Source organism: Danio rerio, chromosome 5, assembly GCF_049306965.1.
Source record: "Danio rerio strain Tuebingen ecotype United States chromosome 5, GRCz12tu, whole genome shotgun sequence".
NCBI lineage: Eukaryota > Metazoa > Chordata > Actinopteri > Cypriniformes > Danionidae > Danio > Danio rerio.
The window spans coordinates 8,986,558-9,009,435 of NC_133180.1; the positions used below are offsets into that span (position 1 = coordinate 8,986,558).

A 22,878-nucleotide genomic window follows, 5' to 3' on the forward strand; every position below is an offset into this window, starting at 1 on the left:
ATAGGCTTTGAGCACTGTCCCATCCACTTAAATTGTGTAGGTGGGACAAAATATAAAAACCTAATACTAAAAAAAAAACCTGATATTACCATGATTATTACTGATTTTATTGCAGTAACGAATCATATTCATGTTTTCATTTTCGTTTGTATTGTATGGCCTTATGAAAATTAGCTAAAGCTTTTTTTCCTGACATATGGGCCTTACCTTACCTTAGGCTGCTGAGTCAACATCCTGTTAGACCTGTTAGGCCACGCTCCCCTAGGTGATGTCACACTAAAGAGGGCATGCGATTTTTGTAGTCGAGGACACAGGCTGTTGAATCTGCACTTTACCTCAACGTGTTTCTCGATATTTGACGGTAAGTTTTTAAACACCAATATTTATTTATCTCCAGTTCGTTCATTGCGGGTATTCACTTTCTTAACAGCAGTCTTGCTATAATGGTTTTTGGGCTTTTCAAATGAGCCGCGGAGGTTTTGTGAGGCTGAGCACTCGACTACACTCGACACGATTTGAAGTAATGCAGCAGACCACTGATTTGTCAAACAGACGTGTTGTCTTTGTCTTTGTAAGCAACGGATGGTCCTTCTGGGAAATGTACAGGAGGAGTAAAATTATATATATATATATATATATATATATACTGTAGAAGAACTGTAGTCAAGTAAAAGGGAGTAAAAAGTAAAAGTTGCCAGAAAAAAAAGCAAATAATAGTACTTGAGTATAACAAAGTATTATCTTATATATTACACCGCTGTTTGAAATATAAGCTTATGTCGTATGGTATGTGAAATCCATACATGAACTTGTATATTAAGTATGTAATTTACATATTTTGCCATAGGAGCTCCTCCCAACAGTTACTTTCATTTCCTCTTAAAGGGTGTGGATTAAAAATGAAACGAAAGAGAGAAGAACTCCATACGTGTGTGTGTGTGTGTGTGTGTGTGTGTGTGTATACATACACAAACACACACACACACACATATATATATTAAGGCTGTAACGATACACCAAACCCACGATTTGGTTCGTATCACGATTTTTGACCCACGATTCGGTTCGTATCACGATTTTTTTTTTCCGTGGGGGGTGGGAAAATTTTTTTTATTAAACATTTAAACATTTATTAACATTTGAAAAATCTTTATAAACTGAACATCAAAGAACAATATTAACTATTCAAATTATTAACAATATAAATAGCCATATATAAAATAAATAAATAGCCAAAGCTATATCACTTCTGTTTTCTTTGTAACAAAATACTATTGAAAAACCAAACAGAACTAAACTCCATAGTGTAGATAGTTCAAGCATGTTGAAAAATCTTTTTCAAGTTCTCTTACATAGAAAAAGTAAATTAAATGGCTACTAGGGATGCTCATTTCGTTAATTTTGGTTAATCCCATTAATCGGTTATTAACGGTTAACTGGTCAGATTACTATTAATTTTATATTAAACAAATTGACGTGTCTATTTTGTGTCTGACACATTAAATATTGCATTTTAAAATACAGATTTTTTTATATGCATATTAATAACAGAACACAACAACAGAGCATCTTCATGCACCTGCAGTGTTTGGCACAGAAGAGCAGAATAATCTAAATAAAATGAATAAAATAATAGGACTGCCCTAAATTATTTTGACTTGAATAATTAATTTATATTACAAAATGAAAATACTGACTGATTCTTTTTAATAACCAGCATAGGCTGTTTTTTTCCAATCATATGTTTTTTCTTCCGTCAAATAAAAATAGATGACTTCCTTAAATTGCCCGCTCCACGGGAAATATGCATTTATTTAATGCCCCGCTGTTATTATTATAAATCACAAAACCTTTTACATTTTTATTAGAAATCATTATTTTAAAGAATATGTCCTGATATAGCCTGGTTTCCTCTCTCTCCCTCGCGGTTCAAGTGCGCGCTGCATGATGAAAAGACAGCAACATCGCGCGCATATGTAGACTTTTTGTAAACAGTTTTGTTGTTTAAATATGATATTGCATTAATCTGCGTACATGCTTTATAAGCTGTAAAATAAAAAGTAAAGCCTATTTGTTGCGTTTATTACGCAGATCCAGGTCAACATCAGCGCTGGTTAGCATCAACACGTCTAAATTAAACAGCAATATTCTTTTTCCATTTTGCTTCTTTGGCAAATGTGTCTGTAGGCACGGGTTATACGTTATCGTCCCGCAAATTAAGTATGCCTTGCAGTTGAACAGGTGCCGAAAACAAGGCGCACATCACTGCCTTTATGTTGACAAGGAAAAAAGAGAAGCACGGTCCTCTTATGAAACGATTGAATCAGCTGGGTATCGATTGTGCAAAAGTGTTGCTGTCCGTGTTGTAAATTTAATACTATTGGGATATTCAAGATATGTATATTCATCCAGCTCTGGATAACTTAAAACAGCGATTAGACCTTCAGAGCAGTGTTAATGCGTCCTGAAGTAAAGCGAAACGACTATAAACTCCAGCAAGATAGAGTGATTATATACAGAGCCATATACCTTTATCTCTAAATAAAGTATAACTATAGAATCTGTGTTCATCCTTAACTGAAAGCTTCGTTGTGTTTTCTGACCTCACGCATCGCGCACCTGTCAGTCAGCACTCTCAAAGGTTCAAACAGAAAGTAATGTGCAATGCTAAGAGCTTAATTTTCGAGCACTGTAGAGGCAATGTTTTTGCAATATTTTTATGTTTTCTAAACGTTCAGATTGCCTATTTTTAAATAGTCATATCTCCGCCAAATATTATCAAATGACAACAAACCGTACATCAATAAAAAGCTTTTTATCCTGTTTTCCAGAGATATTTACATCTCAAGTTTATTCTTTCCAAATAGAGCTATTCAAGCCATCTGGTGAAATTGCATTAATACTGCAATATATAATCGCAGAAAAACAAATTTACGAATATACGAATAAAAAATACGCATTAGCCACTAAACTGACAAATTGTAAAATACTTACGTTTCCTCGTGAGATCAGGCTGGTAGTTTACAGGATTATGCGTGGTTTAGCTCCTGTTGGAATATCTAGCCAATTCCATGCGTGTTCAAGAGAAAAGGTCAGGAGAGGTTTTTCTTCAATGTCAAAAATCGTAACAATTTATTGTATACAAATGAATAATTTGATGACAGAGCTCTGGGTTACATTACCCCAATGCAATACAAGAATTACATTCAAGAGGTTCGCAACTAACATACATTTCCTGACTTCAGCATATATACACAACCGATCTTAACAGGTGGAGTTTTGGTGTAACGTCACTTGTCAATCATTGTTCAGTCCTCCATCGGCCGCCCCTTCGACATACTTCCTCTTCTTCTACGAATTCTCTGCACAACAACCAAGCATACATCTTTCTGTGTTTTGTGTTCAGTTTTAATACCTCTCTTCAGGCAGGAAGTTTCTGCAGAGCTGAATTTAATTTTGGACCCGCATCCATCTACTTCTGCAAAAAATGCTAATTAGTATGCACAGCACTCACCCACAACATTAGAAGTTCAGTTAATATATGACCCTTACATGACAAATACAAATAATTGTTTGATTAAAAGAAAAAGAGACAAAAATAATAAAAAACTGATTCCTATTTTACAACAATCCCCCTTTCTGCTCCTCTCTGGAGCAGACAAAAACAAAAACAGATAGTCAAATCCCCACAAATGTTTTAACTGTCATTACTGCAGGCCTTTGCCTAAATCTTTGTTTTACCCCTTATTCAAAATAATCTTTAACATCCTAGTGCTCCTATATTATGTTAGATGATGCCCAAAACCCCTTTTAACTCAATTTCTTTAACTTTTCTGCATTCAGTTTATAATTTCCACACTCTTGGTTCTCCTCTTTGGTGGTGCAGTCTCTTCCTGTCAGGGAACACAGGCGGACACAAGTGCAGGTTAAGAGTTTTTATTCTTGATCAAAAAATTACCCTAAAAGGGTGCAAATCAAATCCAACTGGGCGTTTGCAGAAAAAATAGGAGAAAAACAAAAACAAAAAACTGCATAAAAAAAACTCCCAGAAGAGGGCGCTGATAAGTCCTTGACAACAGAGACCGGGTCCTGTCACCAAATAAATCCAAAAGGGGGCGCCCAGTTCACAATCTTCAAAAAAGAGAAAGCAAAAGACAGCCGGGGTGATCCAAAAATAAATGCAAACAATAGCGTCTATGATACTGTTACCCGGCAGGGGGCGTGCTGGTACGTTGCCGTGAGGGGAATGCGGAAGTGGAGCGTGAGCGAGGGAGAGGAAGCCGGCAGTCAGTTGAAGCCGATGGGCTCCGAGAGGTTGAAGCAGTCCGGCCTGGGAACAGAGGAGGTTAAGGAGAGGCAAAGTGCAAGAAGATGGTTCTGGCGTGGAGCAGCACAACAAGACAGAGTTGGAAAGGACAGGAGAGCCACGACAGGAGACAAGACGAGACCAGACGCGAGCGGCTCGGCGTGGGCGCGCTCGCAAAACAACAATCTAGCACTGGACTACACACAAGGAGGGGAATAAATAGGACACGAGAGGAATCACTGATAGGGTGCAGGTGAGTGAAAATCAATCCTAATAGATGGTAAATAGGGTAACGAGAGGGAGGAGAGATACGGAGAGCGATCAAAATAAACATTCACGTGCGCTCACCAGAAGTAAACAGAAATGGGGAACAGACAGCATGATCAGACTGAGGATGTGACAGTACCCCCCCCTCTACGAACGCCACCAGGCGCTGCATGGGGGGGCCTACCTTGCCGTTGACGGAAATCCTCGACCAGCGCCGGATCCAGAACGTCCCGAGCCGGGACCCAGCTTCTCTCCTCCGGACCATAACCCTCCCAGTCCACTAAATATTGAAAGCCCCGACCTCTGCGTCTGATGTCTAGCAATCTCCGCACAGTGTAAACTGGGGAGCCATCCACTAGACGGGGGGGAGGGGGAATGGGGGCAGAGGGAACAAGACGTGAATACAATACAGGTTTAACCCTTGACACATGAAAGGTAGGGTGCACCCGACCAAGCATAGGAGGGAGCTTGAGCCGTATCGCCACCGGACTCAGGACCTTGGTGATCCGGTATGGGCCAATGAACCTGGGAGCCAACTTGCGTGAGGCTACCCTGAGAGGCAGGTCCTTGGTAGAAAGCCACACTCTTTGACCACATCTGTAACGAGGAGCGGGAGTCCGGTGGTGATCAGCTGCTGCTTTGGTCCGTTTATTAGCCTGGGCCAAGGCCTCCCTGGCTCTCTTCCAGGTGCGTCGACACCGCTGGACGAAAGCAAGGGCAGACGGAACTGCAGCTTCGGGTTCCTGAGAGGGAAACAAAGGAGGTTGGAACCCCATAGAGCATTGAAACGGGGACATACCTGTGGCAGATGAAGGAAGAGAATTATGGGCATACTCGACCCAAGGTAATTGTTGACACCAAGAGCCAGGATTGTGGGACGTCAGGCAGCGGAGAGTACGTTCCAAATCCTGGTTTGCCCGCTCGGACTGCCCATTGGTCTGGGGATGAAATCCTGAAGACAGATTCGTAGAGGCCCCGATCTGTCGACAGAATTCCTTCCAAAACCGGGAGACAAACTGAGGGCCCCTATCAGAAACCACATTGACCGGAAGACCATGAATCCGGAAAACATGATCAATCACCACTTGAGCAGTCTCCTTGGCTGAGGGGAGTTTGGGAAGGGGAATGAAATGGGCCGCTTTGGAGAAGCGGTCCACCACCGTGAGAATGACGGTGTTGCCTTTAGATTCTGGTAGGCCGGTGACAAAATCAAGGGCCAAGTGTGACCAGGGGCGGGATGGGATGGGAAGGGGGCGGAGCAGACCAATGGGAGGCGCATTGGAATTCTTGTTCCGAGCGCAAACAGAGCAGGCGGCCACGAACTGCCTGACGTCCTTGGCCATGGATGGCCACCAGAATCGCTGACGGATGGCAGCCAGTGATCTCCTGACTCCTGGGTGACAGGTCAACTTAGAGGAGTGACCCCACTGGATTACTTCAGAGCGCATCTTGGTAGGGACAAAGAGACATCCCGCTGGGACCCTCCCCGGTCCTGGACTTGTCCTCCTGGCTTCCTCAACCCGTCTTTCAATTTCCCAAGAGAGAGATGCCACCACCATCTCCTTGGGTAAAATGGTGTCGGGTGGTTCCCTCTCCCCTGGGGCCTCAAACAGACGGGAGAGAGCATCTGGCTTAATATTTTTGGACCCAGGTCTGTAAGACAAGGTAAAATTAAATCGCCCAAAGAAGAGGGCCCAGCGAGCCTGTCGGGAGCTCAGCCTCCTGGCTGAACGGATATATTCAAGGTTTTTGTGATCCGTCCAGACCAGGAAAGGCTGAGCTGCGCCTTCTAACCAGTGACGCCACTCCCCCAGGGCCAACCTGACTGCCAACAATTCCCTATTACCTATGTCGTAATTTCGCTCTGAAGGATTCAGGCGATGGGAAAAGAATGCACAAGGGTGCACTTTTCCATCCAGGCGTGACCGCTGAGATAAGACTGCGCCTACTCCGACGTCCGAAGCATCCACCTCAACAATAAATTGCCGTTCAGGATCTGGAATAGATAGAACAGGAGCAGAGACAAAACGGGACTTTAATTTATCAAAGGCCTCCTGAGCATCAACTTCCCATTTGAACGGTACCTTGGGAGAGGTGAGGGCTGTTAAGGGTGCAGCGATCTGACCAAAATTCCTGATAAAGCGCCGATAAAAGTTGGCGAACCCCAGGAACCGCTGCAGAGCCTTACGAGAGTCTGGAGTTGGCCACTCGGCGACTGCCTTTACCTTACAGGGGTCTGCCTGGATCTCTCCAGCCGAAATAATGAATCCCAAGAACGAGACCGACTGGACGTGGAAAACGCACTTCTCCGCCTTAACATAAAGCTGATTCTCCAGCAACCGTTGTAGCACTTGGCGGACATGTTGGGTGTGTACCTTTAAAGATGGAGAGAATATCAAGATATCATCAAGGTACACAAAGACAAAACGATTAACCATGTCCCTCAACACATCATTGACCAAGGCCTGGAAGACCGCCGGGGCATTGGTCAGACCGAACGGTAAGACCCGGTACTCGAAGTGTCCCGTAGGCGTGTTAAAGGCGGTCTTCCACTCATCCCCCTCTCGTATGCGGATAAGATGGTAAGCATTCCGGAGGTCAAGTTTGGTAAAGACCTTGGCTCCCTGCAAAAGTTCAAAGGCAGAAGACATGAGAGGTAAGGGGTACCTGTTTTTAATAGTGATGTCATTGAGCCCTCGATAATCAATACAAGGACGCAGGGAGCCATCTTTCTTTTTGACAAAGAAGAACCCGGCACCCGCGGGGGAGGAAGAGGGTCGGATGAGACCGGCTTTGAGTGATTCATTGATATACCTATCCATGGCCTCTCTCTCTGGACCAGAAAGGGAAAATAAACGACCCTTGGGCGGAGAAGTGCCTGGGAGGAGTTCTATGGCACAATCATAAGGACGATGCGGAGGCAGGGAAGTGGCCCGAGACTTGCTGAACACCCGGCGCAGGTCAAGGTACTCCGCCGGTACCCCAGAGAGATCAGCTGCCTCCACCTGTAAGACAGGACACACAGACACAGGAAAAGCAGCAGGACCCAAACACGAAGCAAGACAATGCTGACTCCAAGACAAAACTGAATTACTCGACCAATCTACATGAGGGCCATGCTGCACCAGCCATGGATGCCCCAAAACTATGGGGGCACTAGGCGAATCTAGGAGAAGCAGCGTGGTAACCTCATGGTGATTGCCCGAGACAATGAGATGGAGGGGAGGGGTGGTATGGGATACAGTGGTGATAAGGGTGCCATTAAGAGAGCGAGCAGGGATAGGATTGGAAAGAGGGAGTGCAGGGATTCCCCACAAGGTAGCTAAAGAACTATCCATAAAATTACCTTCGGCCCCGGAATCGACCAAGGCCAAGGCAGAATTAAAAGAGTCACCAAACTGGACAGATACAGGGAGAACAGTACGAGAGGAGGGGGAATTCAATAAAGGGGTAGCGCTCACCAGGATCCCCCTCTTTACTGGCGAGCCGCGGCTTTTAACGGACAGGCCACTGCAAAGTGCCCTGGCTTGCCGCAGTAGAAGCACAGGCCCTGGATAAGGCGCTGTTGTTTCTGTTGGGGAGTCAGCCGAAGACGCCCCACCTGCATGGGCTCTGAACCCAAGGAGGTGGCATTAGCAGCCTCAGGAACAGCAGAGGAAGTGTCCTCCATCCTCCAGGGTGGGCGGAAGACTGGACATTGACGACGGCGGCGCAGACGTCCTTCTACCCGTAGGGCCATACTAATGAGATCATCAAAATCTTGGGGAAGGTCGATGGTGGCCAACTCGTCCTGGATTTCCTCTTCAAGCCCCGCTCGAAACATGGACATGCAGGCCCCTTGATTCCAGTCGCAGGAAGCCGCCAAGGTCTTAAACTGGATGGCATACTCTGTGACTGACCGGCCTGCCTGGCGTAACCGAGCCAACTGGTCCGCTGCCTCCTGCCCCTGAGCAGATCTATCGAACAACCTCACCATCTCTTGTCTGAAGTCTTCGAACGATGCACAACAGGGAGCTTGGGTTTCCCAGACTGATGTTCCCCAATCACGGGCCTTGCCTGCGAGCAGCGTCAGAACGTATGCCACCTTGGTTCTTTCAGCAGCGTAGGTGTGTGGCTGTAAGGCAAACACCACAGAGCATTGAGAGAGGAAGGCTCTACATGAATTGGGGTCCCCATCGTAAGGTGGTGGGTTGTTGCATCGGGGTTCACGTGTATGCTGAGGGCCAGGATCCGCTTGCCCCCCCTGGGCTGTGTCGTGCTGCAACTCACGGATCCGTGCGGTTAAATCAGCTACCTGGTTGGCCAAGTACTCCATCTCCCTGGTGGTGTTGGTCAACCTTGCCTCATGCTGCCCTAGCAGCACACCCTGCTGGGTGACTGCAGTAATGACTGGATCCGAACCTGCTGCGTCCATTTCGGGCTAGATTGTTCTGTCAGGGAACACAGGCGGACACAAGTGCAGGTTAAGAGTTTTTATTCTTGATCAAAAAATTACCCTAAAAGGGTGCAAATCAAATCCAACTGGGCGTTTGCAGAAAAAATAGGAGAAAAACAAAAACAAAAAACTGCATAAAAAAAACTCCCAGAAGAGGGCGCTGATAAGTCCTTGACAACAGAGACCGGGTCCTGTCACCAAATAAATCCAAAAGGGGGCGCCCAGTTCACAATCTTCAAAAAAGAGAAAGCAAAAGACAGCCGGGGTGATCCAAAAATAAATGCAAACAATAGCGTCTATGATACTGTTACCCGGCAGGGGGCGTGCTGGTACGTTGCCGTGAGGGGAATGCGGAAGTGGAGCGTGAGCGAGGGAGAGGAAGCCGGCAGTCAGTTGAAGCCGATGGGCTCCGAGAGGTTGAAGCAGTCCGGCCTGGGAACAGAGGAGGTTAAGGAGAGGCAAAGTGCAAGAAGATGGTTCTGGCGTGGAGCAGCACAACAAGACAGAGTTGGAAAGGACAGGAGAGCCACGACAGGAGACAAGACGAGACCAGACGCGAGCGGCTCGGCGTGGGCGCGCTCGCAAAACAACAATCTAGCACTGGACTACACACAAGGAGGGGAATAAATAGGACACGAGAGGAATCACTGATAGGGTGCAGGTGAGTGAAAATCAATCCTAATAGATGGTAAATAGGGTAACGAGAGGGAGGAGAGATACGGAGAGCGATCAAAATAAACATTCACGTGCGCTCACCAGAAGTAAACAGAAATGGGGAACAGACAGCATGATCAGACTGAGGATGTGACACTTCCCTCTTGAAGTCACTCCGATATCTTCTTTTAATAAGGATTATACTTGCTATATTCAGGCTTATTACTCCCAACACTCTTATTAACTTCCAATTATCCCATAATTAAAATTTTCCATTCTTATATACTTTATCAATAAAGGTAATTTGTTTTCTTCTTCCCCACCAAAATTAGAATAAGAATGAGAATAATAAAAATGTAAACAAAATTTAAAAACTCCAACATAAAAAAATAAAAATCTGATCAAAAGGAAATTCACACCCATACAGATATGCTCTAATTAAAAATCCCACTATATAATTATGATCAAAGATCAACACTTGTGAAAACACTTGTGATTGGAATTAGAAATTCACTAATACAAAATTATAATCCCCCTGAATAGTTCAGACTGAATTTTTAACATTTTAAAGTCACTATTGAACAAAAATTACAATTAAGATTTAGGACGAAAAATCAATAGCTTCAAAGTAGGATTAAACTCGACAATTATAAAAAAAAAAAAATGAAAGATTCAGAACTCAATTGTAACAATGTTTTTAAACTAACAACTCAAACTTGTCACCAAATTATTAAAACCAAAATTCAAACATATTTAAACTAGAAATTTTTTTTTCTCAATGTCTTTAAATGGGAAAATCAAAAGCACAACAATGTAATTAAAATAAAATAAAAATCTTAAGAATCTCTTCAAATAAAAGGTTCAAAAGCAACAATGGCTTAAAATAAAAATCTTAAAATGTCTTTAAATAAAAGATTTAAAAACAACAATGGCTCAAACTAAACTTATTTTAAAAAATGTGTTCAAATAAAAGAATCTTTAAATAAAAGAATCTTACAATCATAATGATGTGTTTAAAATAAAATAATCTTAAAAATGTCTCAAAATAAAAGATCCAAAAAGCATCTTAAAATAATATATATATATATATATATATATATATATATATATATATATATATATATATATTTTTTTTTTTTTTTTATTTTATTTTTTTTAAAGCATTATATGTCTTAAAATAAAAGATTATGAAAAAACATACAAATGTCTTAAAATAACAAAGGATTTAAAAAGCATTAGAAAGGTATTAAAATAAAAGATAAAAAGTCATGGACATTTCTTAAAATAAAATATAATAAAAATATAAAAAATCTCTTCACATAAAAGATAAAAAAGTGCCTAAAATAAAAGAATAAAAATACTAAAAAAAAAAATCAAAAAACTAATGTGTGTAAAATAAAATTATTTTAAAATGTGATTGTTTTATTTTACTTTTTTCTCAATTTTCTCCAATCTCATCCCAACTTATTCAGCATATGTTTTACACAGCAGATGCCCTTCCAGCTGCAACCCATCTCTGGGAAACATCAATACACACTTAATTACACTCTTTCTGTCAGATTGTGATCTGACTGTGATCAGATTGTGGTCTTATTTTCTCTTTCTATTTTAGAATTTAATGTGGTTTTCGGTTCCCCTTTTTGTGTTTTATCCCCGTTTTTCACCCCTATGTTAACTTTCAGGTCAATCCGGCCAACTTTGCACCTTCAGCAACCTGTTTAGAAAAATCTGAAAAAAAGTTGTTAATTTGTCATATTCTAATCTCTACATAAGTAATCCACTGCACATCCAAGCTGCACCAGCTCCCCAAAACTGCAGTCCTGTAAACAATTCAAAAGTCATTAATTCCATTGTTTTGTTTCATAACAAACTAATACCCCTCAATATGATTTTTATCCAATTCAGTTTGGTCTGTGCACAGATTTTTGCCAATTTTGGTATCAAATTCTTTTCATTCTTTTGACATTTTCCTGTAATTATTATTTTTACACCATTTCTAAAATCATGTTTCAGGCCCATTATTTGCTGCACTAATTTAAAATATTCAATATTTCAGTGTTTATCATTATCCAATCTAATTCTTACTCAACATATGTTTGTTTCTAGATCATCTTTCATTAAACACTTCATCACTGTCTGACTGTCCTCTTTGCTTGCTGGCCACTTCTCCAGCCATCCAGTATAGCTGTCAATCATGACTAGCAGATACATTTTTTATTCACCTGTTCTCCCATATCTCTATAATCAATTGTAACCTCACCCTCACTTTTCTCTTGCAGTTTCTGATACCTCTAAATATAATTTAAGTCTTATTACCATGTCTTTTACAGTCACCGGTATGCGGTTATTAAAATGGCTTATTTATTTAGGAATCTGACTCCACTTTTCTCAGACACCACTCATCCTAATATTGAGGCGTGTCATCTAATCCCCTATATTTTTTATTTGCTTCCTTTAAATCTAGTTCCATATAAATGTCATAACACCTGTTTAATTTCAACCAATTAGGTGTCCACTGTTTTTCTGCACGTAAACTTTTATCAACATACTAAATCAACACCACTCTCTCTGATAATTCAAAAATCAATCACTTTACATTTTTTCATCAGTATGACCATTACTCTGCATACACTATTAACCTCAGCTTTAAAATCTATTCTCCTTAATTGCTTCTAAATCATAAACTAAACACAATCTTCTTTTGTTTGTTGCTTACTTGTAAAATTGTATTCAAATTAAATTAGTCACATCTATGTTTATAACTCAGTTAAGATTTAGCTTAAATAAAATTCCTAAAACAGATTCCATACGACCTTGTCTAGGTGTTTCTCTTAATTGCTCAACGACATACTACCTCTTCACTACACTGGCTAATTTTATAATCATCCATTTAAGTATTTCACTAATAATCAATCAGTTTTTGAATTTGACACTACTTTTGATAATTCATTTTCTCAACTATTTATTACTTAGTTTGTTCTAATCAATTTTATGATTTTCTTTTGGCTACTAATTAGTTCTACGTCATTTCGGTTCAACTAGTTGCCCATACACTTTTTATATACTTTTATAAGCTAACTAAAAATCACTACATTTTTTTTTTCGTTTCTTTCAGCTGTATTTTGACTTCATCATTAAACTTCTTCACATGGTCACACGTGAAAGAAAATCTGTTTTCTTAAACTCTCTTATTATGTTTCAATTCTTTTATCAGATTAGAACTATTAATTTTTACCCGATGACGTGAGTTCAATCTTTCATGTTTCAATTTCTTCTTTACGCATAAATATTTTTATTTTTTTTCTGATACCAACCTTTTTTAGTTTTTAATATCCCATCTTAATTTAGATGATTCAACATTATATTTTGCTTTTAGTAAATCTTTACTTAAATAATCAGTTCCATCAAAATTTATAATTCAAATTAATTCTTCAGTTACCAATAGTTGTTTCTTCTTCTTTAGTCACCACCATACATTGTACTTCCTCCTATATCCTGTTCATGCCCTGTATCAGTAAACCTATGAAAATTTGCAAAAATAGTTAAATATCATTTCAACAATATACATTTAGAGATTCATTGTATATTTTCCCTTAAGTCTTTTTCTTAGTTATTATTTTAATAACAAAACCTTAATAAATTCTGTCTCCTTCATATTACCAGCATCATATGGTCTTAAATGGTTCTTGACAGCACCCTGCCTCTTTCTTTAACCACAAGTTCCTTTTTCTGAGTGTCTGATCTCCAGACATAATTAGCAGTTTGCTGTGGTCTGGTTTGGAGGAGCCCACATTTCTGAGGCAGACCACTGATCTTTCACAGTGCCCCTCAATATTCGGATGCTCTAGGCCTTTTAAGCATCACTGCTCCACTGCACAACCATCTCACTCAACACCTGCCTACCTGTACAGGTGCCTAGTCTCCGCGACAAAAATTCCTGGCTTAGGTTGCTCCTGGTGGCCAACGAGAGTCTTACCCGTCTTTGGAATAATGTCTCATGGAGACCAGTTACTGCTCTTGTCCACTGCCACCTCCTTCTCAGTTCTCCTTCAGAACTTGGTATCTCTGATGTTAGGGAATCATGCACTCAAGAACCATGTGAGCCACTGAGACCACATTCTAGAGTTTAACCAATGAGACAGGTTTTATTAAGTTTAAAATCAATTTAACCTCCAATAATAGTTTTAAGTAAAGTTTGGCATCTTCACTCCCATCCACTCAGCACTATGGTCTGCTTAGTCTGCAGGCAAAGCTGTAGGGCACTACGATGGTGGAGACTAAAAAACAAGACACAGTTGGGTTATTATTCATAAAACACAAATTATGACATGGCCTACCAAGTGGTATAATTGTTCAACATTACTGCTATATCTCAGGGTTCATATTAGGCATTGACCCCACATATTTGTTTAATATGTTTTTTTATATCTGAAATGCAATGTTTAATTATCAATTTCTTTCTTGGTGTTTATCATTTTAAATATAGAAAATTTGAACTCACTTCATCTTGTTCATCAACATCCACTAAGTGTCCGTGATTTTTCTTTGACCCTAGATGATGCCTTAGATAGTCTTATGCTGCTGACTTTCATAGATGAAAACAGCCAGTGTAAAAATAAAAGTCCTACATAAAATTTAACCAGTCCAGAACTTCCTGTTCTAAGGAATTAAATAACACAAGAAAACTCCTCATGCTTTCTTTCATTCATGTTTATTGTATAAATGTACAAAAGAAATCATTCAGTCTGAACAGCAAGGTGAAAACAAATCATAGGTCAAAGTATATGGACACTGAAATAATGAAAATTAAAGCAGTATTTGTTATATTAAATATATGCCCAGACTTTCAATTTCAGTCAGCCAGAACCAGGGCTTCCGGTTAATTGTCATCCCAAACATAATCACTGTTTAAGATCTGAATTCTTTAAAAAAACAAAAAACTAAAAACTAAAAAAAAACAGTGATCTTTACTGCTTGGATGAAATACAATATAAAGTGTTTATCAAACCAAACAAGAAGTGCTGAATTCATTTTTCTGCGCCAACTTTTGAAAATATGGAAATTAATTTCACCCCAGTATTTCCAATGGCGTTTCTGTGCCAGCCTTTTGCTAATGACGGCAACCAAATTATTATTAGTAATATAACCTTTATTATGTTTAGAAATGTGTTGAAAAAAAATCTGCTCTCTGTTAAACAGCAATTGGGGAAAAATAAATGGGGGCTAATAATTATGACTTCAACTGTACATCCAATGTTGATAAACAATGTTTATTTCAATTGCATGCATGTTACCATACTGGCGTTTAGGCGTGTTACTTTCTTATTACCGCCTGCATATGACTGTGTGTTAACGGGTATATCTGTGTAGATGTTAGTAATTCACAATAAAAACATATTACCTCTATAAATTAATGAATTATGGTAGTTTACTGTAAAAATGAGAATTTACTTTTATGGTTTGTACTGAAATTTTAACAGTGGGATACTGTTAAATACTATTGTAAATACTGGGAACAACAGCTGCTGTTTTTTAACCATAGATTTTACAGATTAATATTTTTACACTTTTCCTAAATGTTTTCTGTATGTCATTTAATATATTTTTGAACTAACTTCTCATAACTAAAAACTATTTTGCCCAACATTATTAAAAATGTAGAAATTACAAAAAATGAGTGATGACCAGATAAGTTCTATAATCTAATAACATTATCAAATTTAAAAGAGAGTGAAAGGTAAACATACATCAAACTTTAAGCAAGAGAGCAAAATCGAGACCAATTTACTGTATACAGAGAGTCCAATGAACTGGATAAAAACTTTAATATCAGTTAATGATAGACAAATAGAGTAACACGCTTTAAAACAGAGGATTGTAAGTTTGAAAGAGTTCAAGTAGTTTAAAAAGCTCTTAGTTCAAAGATTTTAAGGCTTACAGAGATTGCTTTGTGGTTGATATAGGATGTTGCGTGTTGCTGCAAGATCAGAGTTGGCTTTTGCTTTGCTGTTGTATCCTGTGTGGCTGTTCTCTAGGGCATTTTTTAGACAAAACTTGCAAGCATGCAAAATATGTGTTATTTCCTTTGGCTTTTGATGATTATAACATTAGCTGTATTTTTTATTATCATTATTATAATATATATTTGAATATAAAGCATTCCTTCAACTCCACTAAAGCATGTGGACAGGCACCCTCTATTGTAGATAAAGAAAATCTACAATAGCCCCTAAACCCAACTAAGCACATCCTTTTGGGCGTATACATTTTTAAAATGAAATCAAGATTAAAAAATTCACATAATCCCTTTGAATTAAAGAGGCCTATAAACACTATCATTTTTGATGACCTAAGCCCAAAAAAGTTATCACTTCAAACACAAAATATATCTTTTTTATAGGAAGTAGCGCCCACAAAGTAAAATTCAAATGACTCAGCAACGGTTATAATGTGGCATCAGTCGTCTCCAGTCTACAGACTGAGATGAAACAAAGAGAGCGACACTTTCCATCCTCCTCAAGATTAGATTGAACAAATACACTTTATGTTTTTTAATTATTTAGTTAGTACCAGGTAGCTACGGAGTAGTTTGTGCCTGCCGGCCGGTGGACTTCTGTGTGGGGAAAAAAATAGAAAGCAGATACATTAAAGAAGGCGCCCAGAAACTCATATTTTCTCGGACAAACAGGTAAAGTTTCCTTGTTTCTTTATAGCGAGAAGGATTTTTTATTTCAGATTGCCGTGGGTAAATCTTTACAGACTACATATGGCCAAATTTTTTTGACTTGTTCGCCAAATACTTTAAATATTCAGTCAAGTGTTTCCTTAGAATTGTATTTTATCCACTGAGGTTTGTTTAAAGTTACAATTAAACAAATCACAAGCGATGTCAATTTAAAAAAATACATTATAATACACTTTTAACTTTTACTGTAATAGCTAATATTTTAAAGACATTTTCTATTACAAAATATCTGAGAATTTTAAAAGCATTTCCTGTTTCAGAATATTAATCATGCTTTACATCATACAACTTTATCTTAACGTTTTCTGCATGCCATTTTATATATTGTTAAACCTTGTAAACTAACTTCTCATATAAATAACTATAAAGTATATTTTGCAGAACATGATTGAAAATATTGAATACACCATTTCATAAAATGTGGAAATTACAAAAAAATGTGTGATGACCAGATAAGTTCAATAATATCTAATAGTATGATCAAATTTAAGAGCAGAGTGAAAAGTAAACAGAGATCAAACTTGTGGGATTATTGATCGAACATAATCCATGATTCAAAATAATCAGTAATCTAAACCGAGACCAATATACTGTATACAGAGAGTACAATGAACTGGATAAAAACTTTAATATCTGTTAATGATAGACAAATAGATCCTTTGGGCGTATACATTTTTAAAATAAAATCAACATTACAAATTCACATAATCCCTTTAAATTAAAGAAGCGTACAACCACTATCATTTTTGATGACATAAACACAAAACAGTTACCACTTCAAACACAAAATAAATCTTTGTAGGAAGTGGCGCCCACAGGGTAAAATTCAAATGACTCAACAATGGTTATGATGTGGCATCAGAAGTACCCGCTTTCTATTTCCTAAAGGGTGTGGACAGACTGAAATGAAACAAAGAGAGCGACACTTTCTAGCCTCCTCACGATTAGACTGAACTAATACGCTTTATGTTTTTAAATAATTAAAGTTAGAACCAGGTAGCTACGGAGTACAGTTTGTGCCTGGCAGCAAGCGTGGTGCAACACCTCAAAATGACCCTTGCGCCAAGCTGAAAGTAGCAAATAATAATTGCGCCGGGTGTATGATAGGGCCCATAGTGACAACACTTAAGTTTATGTCAAGGTATTAACAAACTATTAACTAACACAACTAAATTAATAAACTACTAATGATCAGTTTATTAATATTTAGTAAGGTAGAAGTAGGGTATGGGTTTTGGATAGGATTAGAGATGCAGCATAAGATCATACTTCATAACTACTAATGAACAGTTAATATCTTAAAAACGGGCAGGTAATAGGCCAGTAGTTAATGGCATGAATTATGACCTAGACTATAGTGTTACCGATATTACAAATTACCATGTGATCTCAACTTTATATTAGTAGATACGTAACTAACAAATTCAGTAAATGGTAACATGCTAAGTACATCCATCTAACATCATTCCTTCACCAAAAATAATAGCATATCTAGGGAGCAACAGAACTGAGAGTGATATATTGTATATACAGGCAGTGCTACTGAACTAGAATTGACTAGGCAGGGAGCTGGATGAATGGACAGACTGACAGTATTGTGCTAGCAGGCCTGTTGCTAATGTGTTTTAGCATAATGCTAACATCTTACTAAAATTTGCTGCTGGGATAGAATATAGTTAATTGCATATTTTAACATATTTTTCCTTAGAAAAAAACTTCAGTAACAATCAACTGATATCAAACCACTAAATTTGTACTCATTTTAAACATAACACTGATGAGATAAAAAAAAACACAGACAAACCATCCTCTGTTGGGCTAACTATTATTTTTCCTCTTTACAGGTAGTGATCAAAACATGTCTGAAGAGCCACGCAACAAAAACCTGAAGCAGACAGACCTTCTGAGTCCTGTAAGTAGCTGTTTTTCTTGTTCTCTCGGTTTGGATTGAACCTAAACTCCGTGTCATTGATAATGTTCTGTCTTTCAGAAAAAGGAGATTAACACAGACAGTGAAAATGAGGAGTCTTCACATGCTGGGATCACTAATCAGGTTATTTGTTGTGATATTTGCTAGGTTATGAAACAAAAGGCGTATTTCAATATGCAATATGTTAGTACAAAAATGCGCTATAGAGAAATAATTTGGGTTGAAAAATACATCAACAATTTGCGCAGAGTTAAAAGGATTTGAAGTGTGTAATTGAGAGCATAAATGCTGCTTTACACCGTAACTCAAAAAAAGTAGGGGTATAATGGCAAACTGAAGTCACGGGTAACACTTTGTTACTGTCACAGTTAGCTCTCTCACAAAAGCATGGGTCACAGGAATTATCAAAATTTATTTACAAAAGCACTCACTGGCCAGGAACAGGAATACACAAAGAAAGAGGAATGACAATATAATAACGGACCGAGGGCTTCCATGCATCTGCTGAACACCCGCGGAGCTAGACGGAGCCCGAATGGAAGAGTAACAAATTCGAACACTTCGTTCTGAAAGGAAAACCTGAGATATTTCCTGTGTGCTGATAGATGCTTATATGAAAGTAAGCATCCTTGAGATCGATCGAGGCGAACCAATCGCCCCGGCGGATCGAACGAGTGAGAGCCCCTACTGTGAGCATCTTGAATTTGTACTTCCTTAAGTGCTTGTTTAAAGCACGCAGGTCCAGTATTGGGCGCAGACTCCCATCTTTCTTTGGGATTAGAAATTATCGTGAGTAAAAACCCGTCTGAGTTTCCTCCACTGGAACTCGTCTTATAGCTCCCTTCTCCATGAGGGAGGATATCTCTGCCTCCAGCACCTGAGCCAAATCCTCGTTTGCCACAGATGCTATAACCCCGTTGAAAGGAGGGGCTTTTCCAGCAAACTGAAGCCTGTAACCCCTGGTTACAGTTGCGAGGACCCACGGGTGCGGATAACACTCTATCCAGGCCTCCGGGTGAAGAGACAGAGGCTGCTGCTAAACCGGCTCCACTGGTGGAGCGCTGGCGCCCTCTTGTGGCCAGAGAGAAATTTGGCCAGGATCTGTTTGGCTCAGAGACTGGCCCGTCTCTCGGCTTTGAGCTTTCGCTTTTCTCTGTGTTTTTATTTTTTTTTTTTGGCTTTCTGCGCCCTCGGCATTGAGCCTGGATGCGACAGGGGATTTTTTATTTGCCATGAACACAGGGAATGAAGTGCTTTGTGACAACGCTCTTGCGAACGTGTGCCTGAACTCGGCAGACCGCATGGTGGCCGAATGCTCTACACATGAACTTGTGGATCTGCCATCGGCAATCCACGGAACATTGTGTGTTGAGGGGAAGCAGAACTGGCCTGAACACAACTCTGAACCATTTCTCCTCCCAAATTCCACCTCCTCTGCATTTTTGCGGGTGGGGAAACAAACGCGGCGGACTGTGGAGAAGACATCGCAGAAAACCCTAGGTGCTGCCCGTCTCTTCTCTCCAAACATAGCGTCCTAGGAGTCCCTCTTCTTTTTGCCGAATAGGTTAGCGGATCTGGACTTTGCAGCCGCTGCCGCGAATGACTGCTTTCCCCATGGCTTAGCGTTTGGAGCAGCGGGGGGGCGGGCCGTTTGCTCTGTGCTGTGGGGTTTAGGCGGTCTGGACGCACTGACAAATTTTCTGCCCTGCGTCAGAGGAGTGGGCCGAGTAGCAGGAACAGGAGGACATGATGTCCTTTTACGAGGCAAGCAGAGGTCAAAAGTCTCCTCGTCCTTCTTTTTAAGGTCGCATCTCGACTGACCGAATAACCCACTCGAGTATACGGGAGTGTTGAGATAATCCAATTTTTCCCAGTCTCCGATACTCGAGAGATTCAGCCACAGCGATCGCTCGCCCGCAACGGCGAGAGCCATGGTACGGCCGGAGCTTTGCACCGCCCCGCGTGAGGCGCGCAGATTGAGGTCTGTAATGTTGCAGATCTCTTCCCAGACTGCCGTGTTTGGATTGCCGGCGTCCAGCTGCGTGCCAAGCTCCTCCAATAATTCGGCTTGATAGGCTGTCAGCAATGTAGTGACGTTCAAAGCCCTCACTGTTAGCGCCGAAGATTTATATATCTTCTGATACATGGAAGCAGTGAAGCATTCCATTTTACCAGGGAGGGACGGTGTGGCCGATGAAAAAGCAGCCCGCCTGTTTGGATGCAGGTGAAGAGCCACCGTCTGCTCGACCACTGGAGGGTTAAAGAGCCCTAGCCCCTCCATCTCGCTCACGTCGAGCGACGAGTAACCCTTGACGGGCACGCGGTTGGTAAATGGTTTATCCCATGACCGCTTCATCTCCGTGATGCAATCTGGGAGAGCGGAAAGTAGTTGTTTAGCTGGGGGAGCGCGGGGAGCGAGCCTTTTCCAGTCATACACATCCCGTTTAACTCCTGGATGACCAGGAGTCACAGGCCATGCCACACCGAGCTTGGCGGCAGCACGTTTGCAAACCTCTGTGAGGTCGCAATCCACCACAGTCGACGCCACCTCACCGCTTTGCGCACTAGTCGGCCTGGATGCGTGGGAAGAAGGGCGGATGACATCCTCCTCATCATCGTCCGGCTCATCTCGGAGGAGACGGGCTAGTGTCTCATCATCCTACTCCTCCTCATCCCCTTCCATCTCATCCCCACCCGCCAGTAGCTGCTGGTCGAACAGCGGCTCATACTCGGGGGATTTCACCTCCATGATGTCCCCCCACGAAGCAAGATCCCGCGGAAGAGAGGATTTGGTGTCATTAGCTGACGACAGAGCGGCAGAGAGAACCGGATCGTCCTTGGAAGATGCCGCCACTCGAAGCCTTCTCTCCAAAATCTTCATCGGCATTGCCTGGCAGTGCACGCAGCTTTCGGTGTTTGCCAACGAGGCCTGGGCATGCTTCACACCCATACATGTGATGCACATCGGATGTGAATCCCGGCCCGAGATCATAAATCCGCACGCTGAGGGACAGGAGCGCGAAGAGGTCTCCTTCTCCACCGTGACTTTAGACATGGTGAGTCAAAATCACAGTTAGCTCGCCTTAACGCGTTAGCTATATCAGTTGCTGCTAGTAAAAGCAGTAAAAAATACTCCGTAACGAGCAAAGAACCCACGACAGAATCAGATGACTGAGCTGCGTTCGGCAACGTTAGCCTTGACGTACGTTTGTGAACAGAGCAGCGCAGCCTGGGTGCTTAAGGAAAGTCTTCATGAGGAAGAGTGCTAGAAATGCCGATTCGGGGAATCACAGCGAATTATAAAGGAGAGGGTGGGCTCCTAATCGTGAGCTGTGATTTGTCCGTCCTCAGACGGACGTGGTGTAATCGGTGCTTCCACAGTCTGTCACGCCTGAGGCGTTTCCCATAGTGAGATACCGAGCGAATGTTTGAAAGAGAACTGCAGATTTTTACCAAAATTCTCAGCAGAAATAGCAAAAAATGTCCGGAAATTCTGTCTGGCCCTGCCTATCGGTAATGTTTTAGCATGCTGTTACCATGTTACTAACATTTGATGTTGTGTTAGCATTAGTTTATAAGTTTTTGTGCATTTAACTGGTTCCTAGCATATTTTAGAACATTGCTAGCCTAACATGTTGTATGTTTTAGCACATTGCTAATAAAACATTTGTGTGCTCTCTAATCTAGACCATGTTTTTAAACTTTGCAGATATGCTTATCTGTGTTCAGCAGTCACCTCGGACAAAAACTTGCAACCATGCAAAAATCACAATATATGTTTTGGCTCTGAACTGCACTCAATGTTTTTACCCTGTTTATGTGAACTGACCATTTGCCTGTGGTTTACTTTGCATTGTTGCATCATTATTGTGAAAAGGCTAACAGTAACACTGCACTTTAGCTTTCAATCTTCTCGACTGTAAGACAGGCACTTTGTAAAGTGGATGGACACACATTTATAAAAGCAAGAAGTACAGTTCATACAGGCAAAAAGCACACAATGACTGATGGAAAAACTCAGGTTAATAAAATTGGACTGCAGTTTAAACATAAAACTGATAAGATCACACATCTTAAAAAATAAGCCACAAATTATTCTCTGTTGAGCAGTCTATCCTTTGTCCTCTTTACGGGTAACTATCAAAACCATGTCTAAAGGACCACCAAACAAAAAACTGAAGGAGACAAACCTCCTGAGCTCTTTCCAAAACAATCCTGTAAGTAGCTGTTCTTTCTCATTCTCTCTGAATTGGATTTAAGCTTAGTAAAGAAGTCTCTTTCAAAGAAAGAAGACTACCACAGACAGTGATCATGGGGAGACGTCACAAGCTAGGAAAACTGCCCTGGTGGTTATTTTTTATTTTTCTATGAGTAATGAAAGTGATATATACAAGCAGCATTAATAAACTAGGCATTGAGGTGGAGGGTGTTGGGGAGCAAACAATTTTAAGCCAATAATGACCGGTATGCGAGCTGAAAATGAAGATTCATCAGCAGAAGCCAGCTTCAACACTCACACTGAACACTAAGTTGTAGGCCAC

At 40.6% G+C, this 22,878-nt stretch overlaps 1 protein-coding gene across 1 annotated transcript in view; it reads left to right on the forward strand.

Annotated features, from left to right (window-relative positions):
- The first annotated feature begins 298 nt into the window (after nt 1–298).
- LOC101886901 (serine protease FAM111A) overlaps nt 299–22,878 on the forward strand; it is a 29,523-nt gene continuing 6,943 nt past the window's right edge. Inside the window, exons 1-3 of the mRNA XM_073951943.1 lie at nt 299–361; nt 18,252–18,319; nt 18,398–18,460. Coding sequence (XP_073808044.1) covers nt 18,266–18,319; nt 18,398–18,460 — 117 coding nt within the window. The 5' untranslated portion in view covers nt 299–361; nt 18,252–18,265. The remainder of the gene's footprint in view (nt 362–18,251; nt 18,320–18,397; nt 18,461–22,878) is intronic.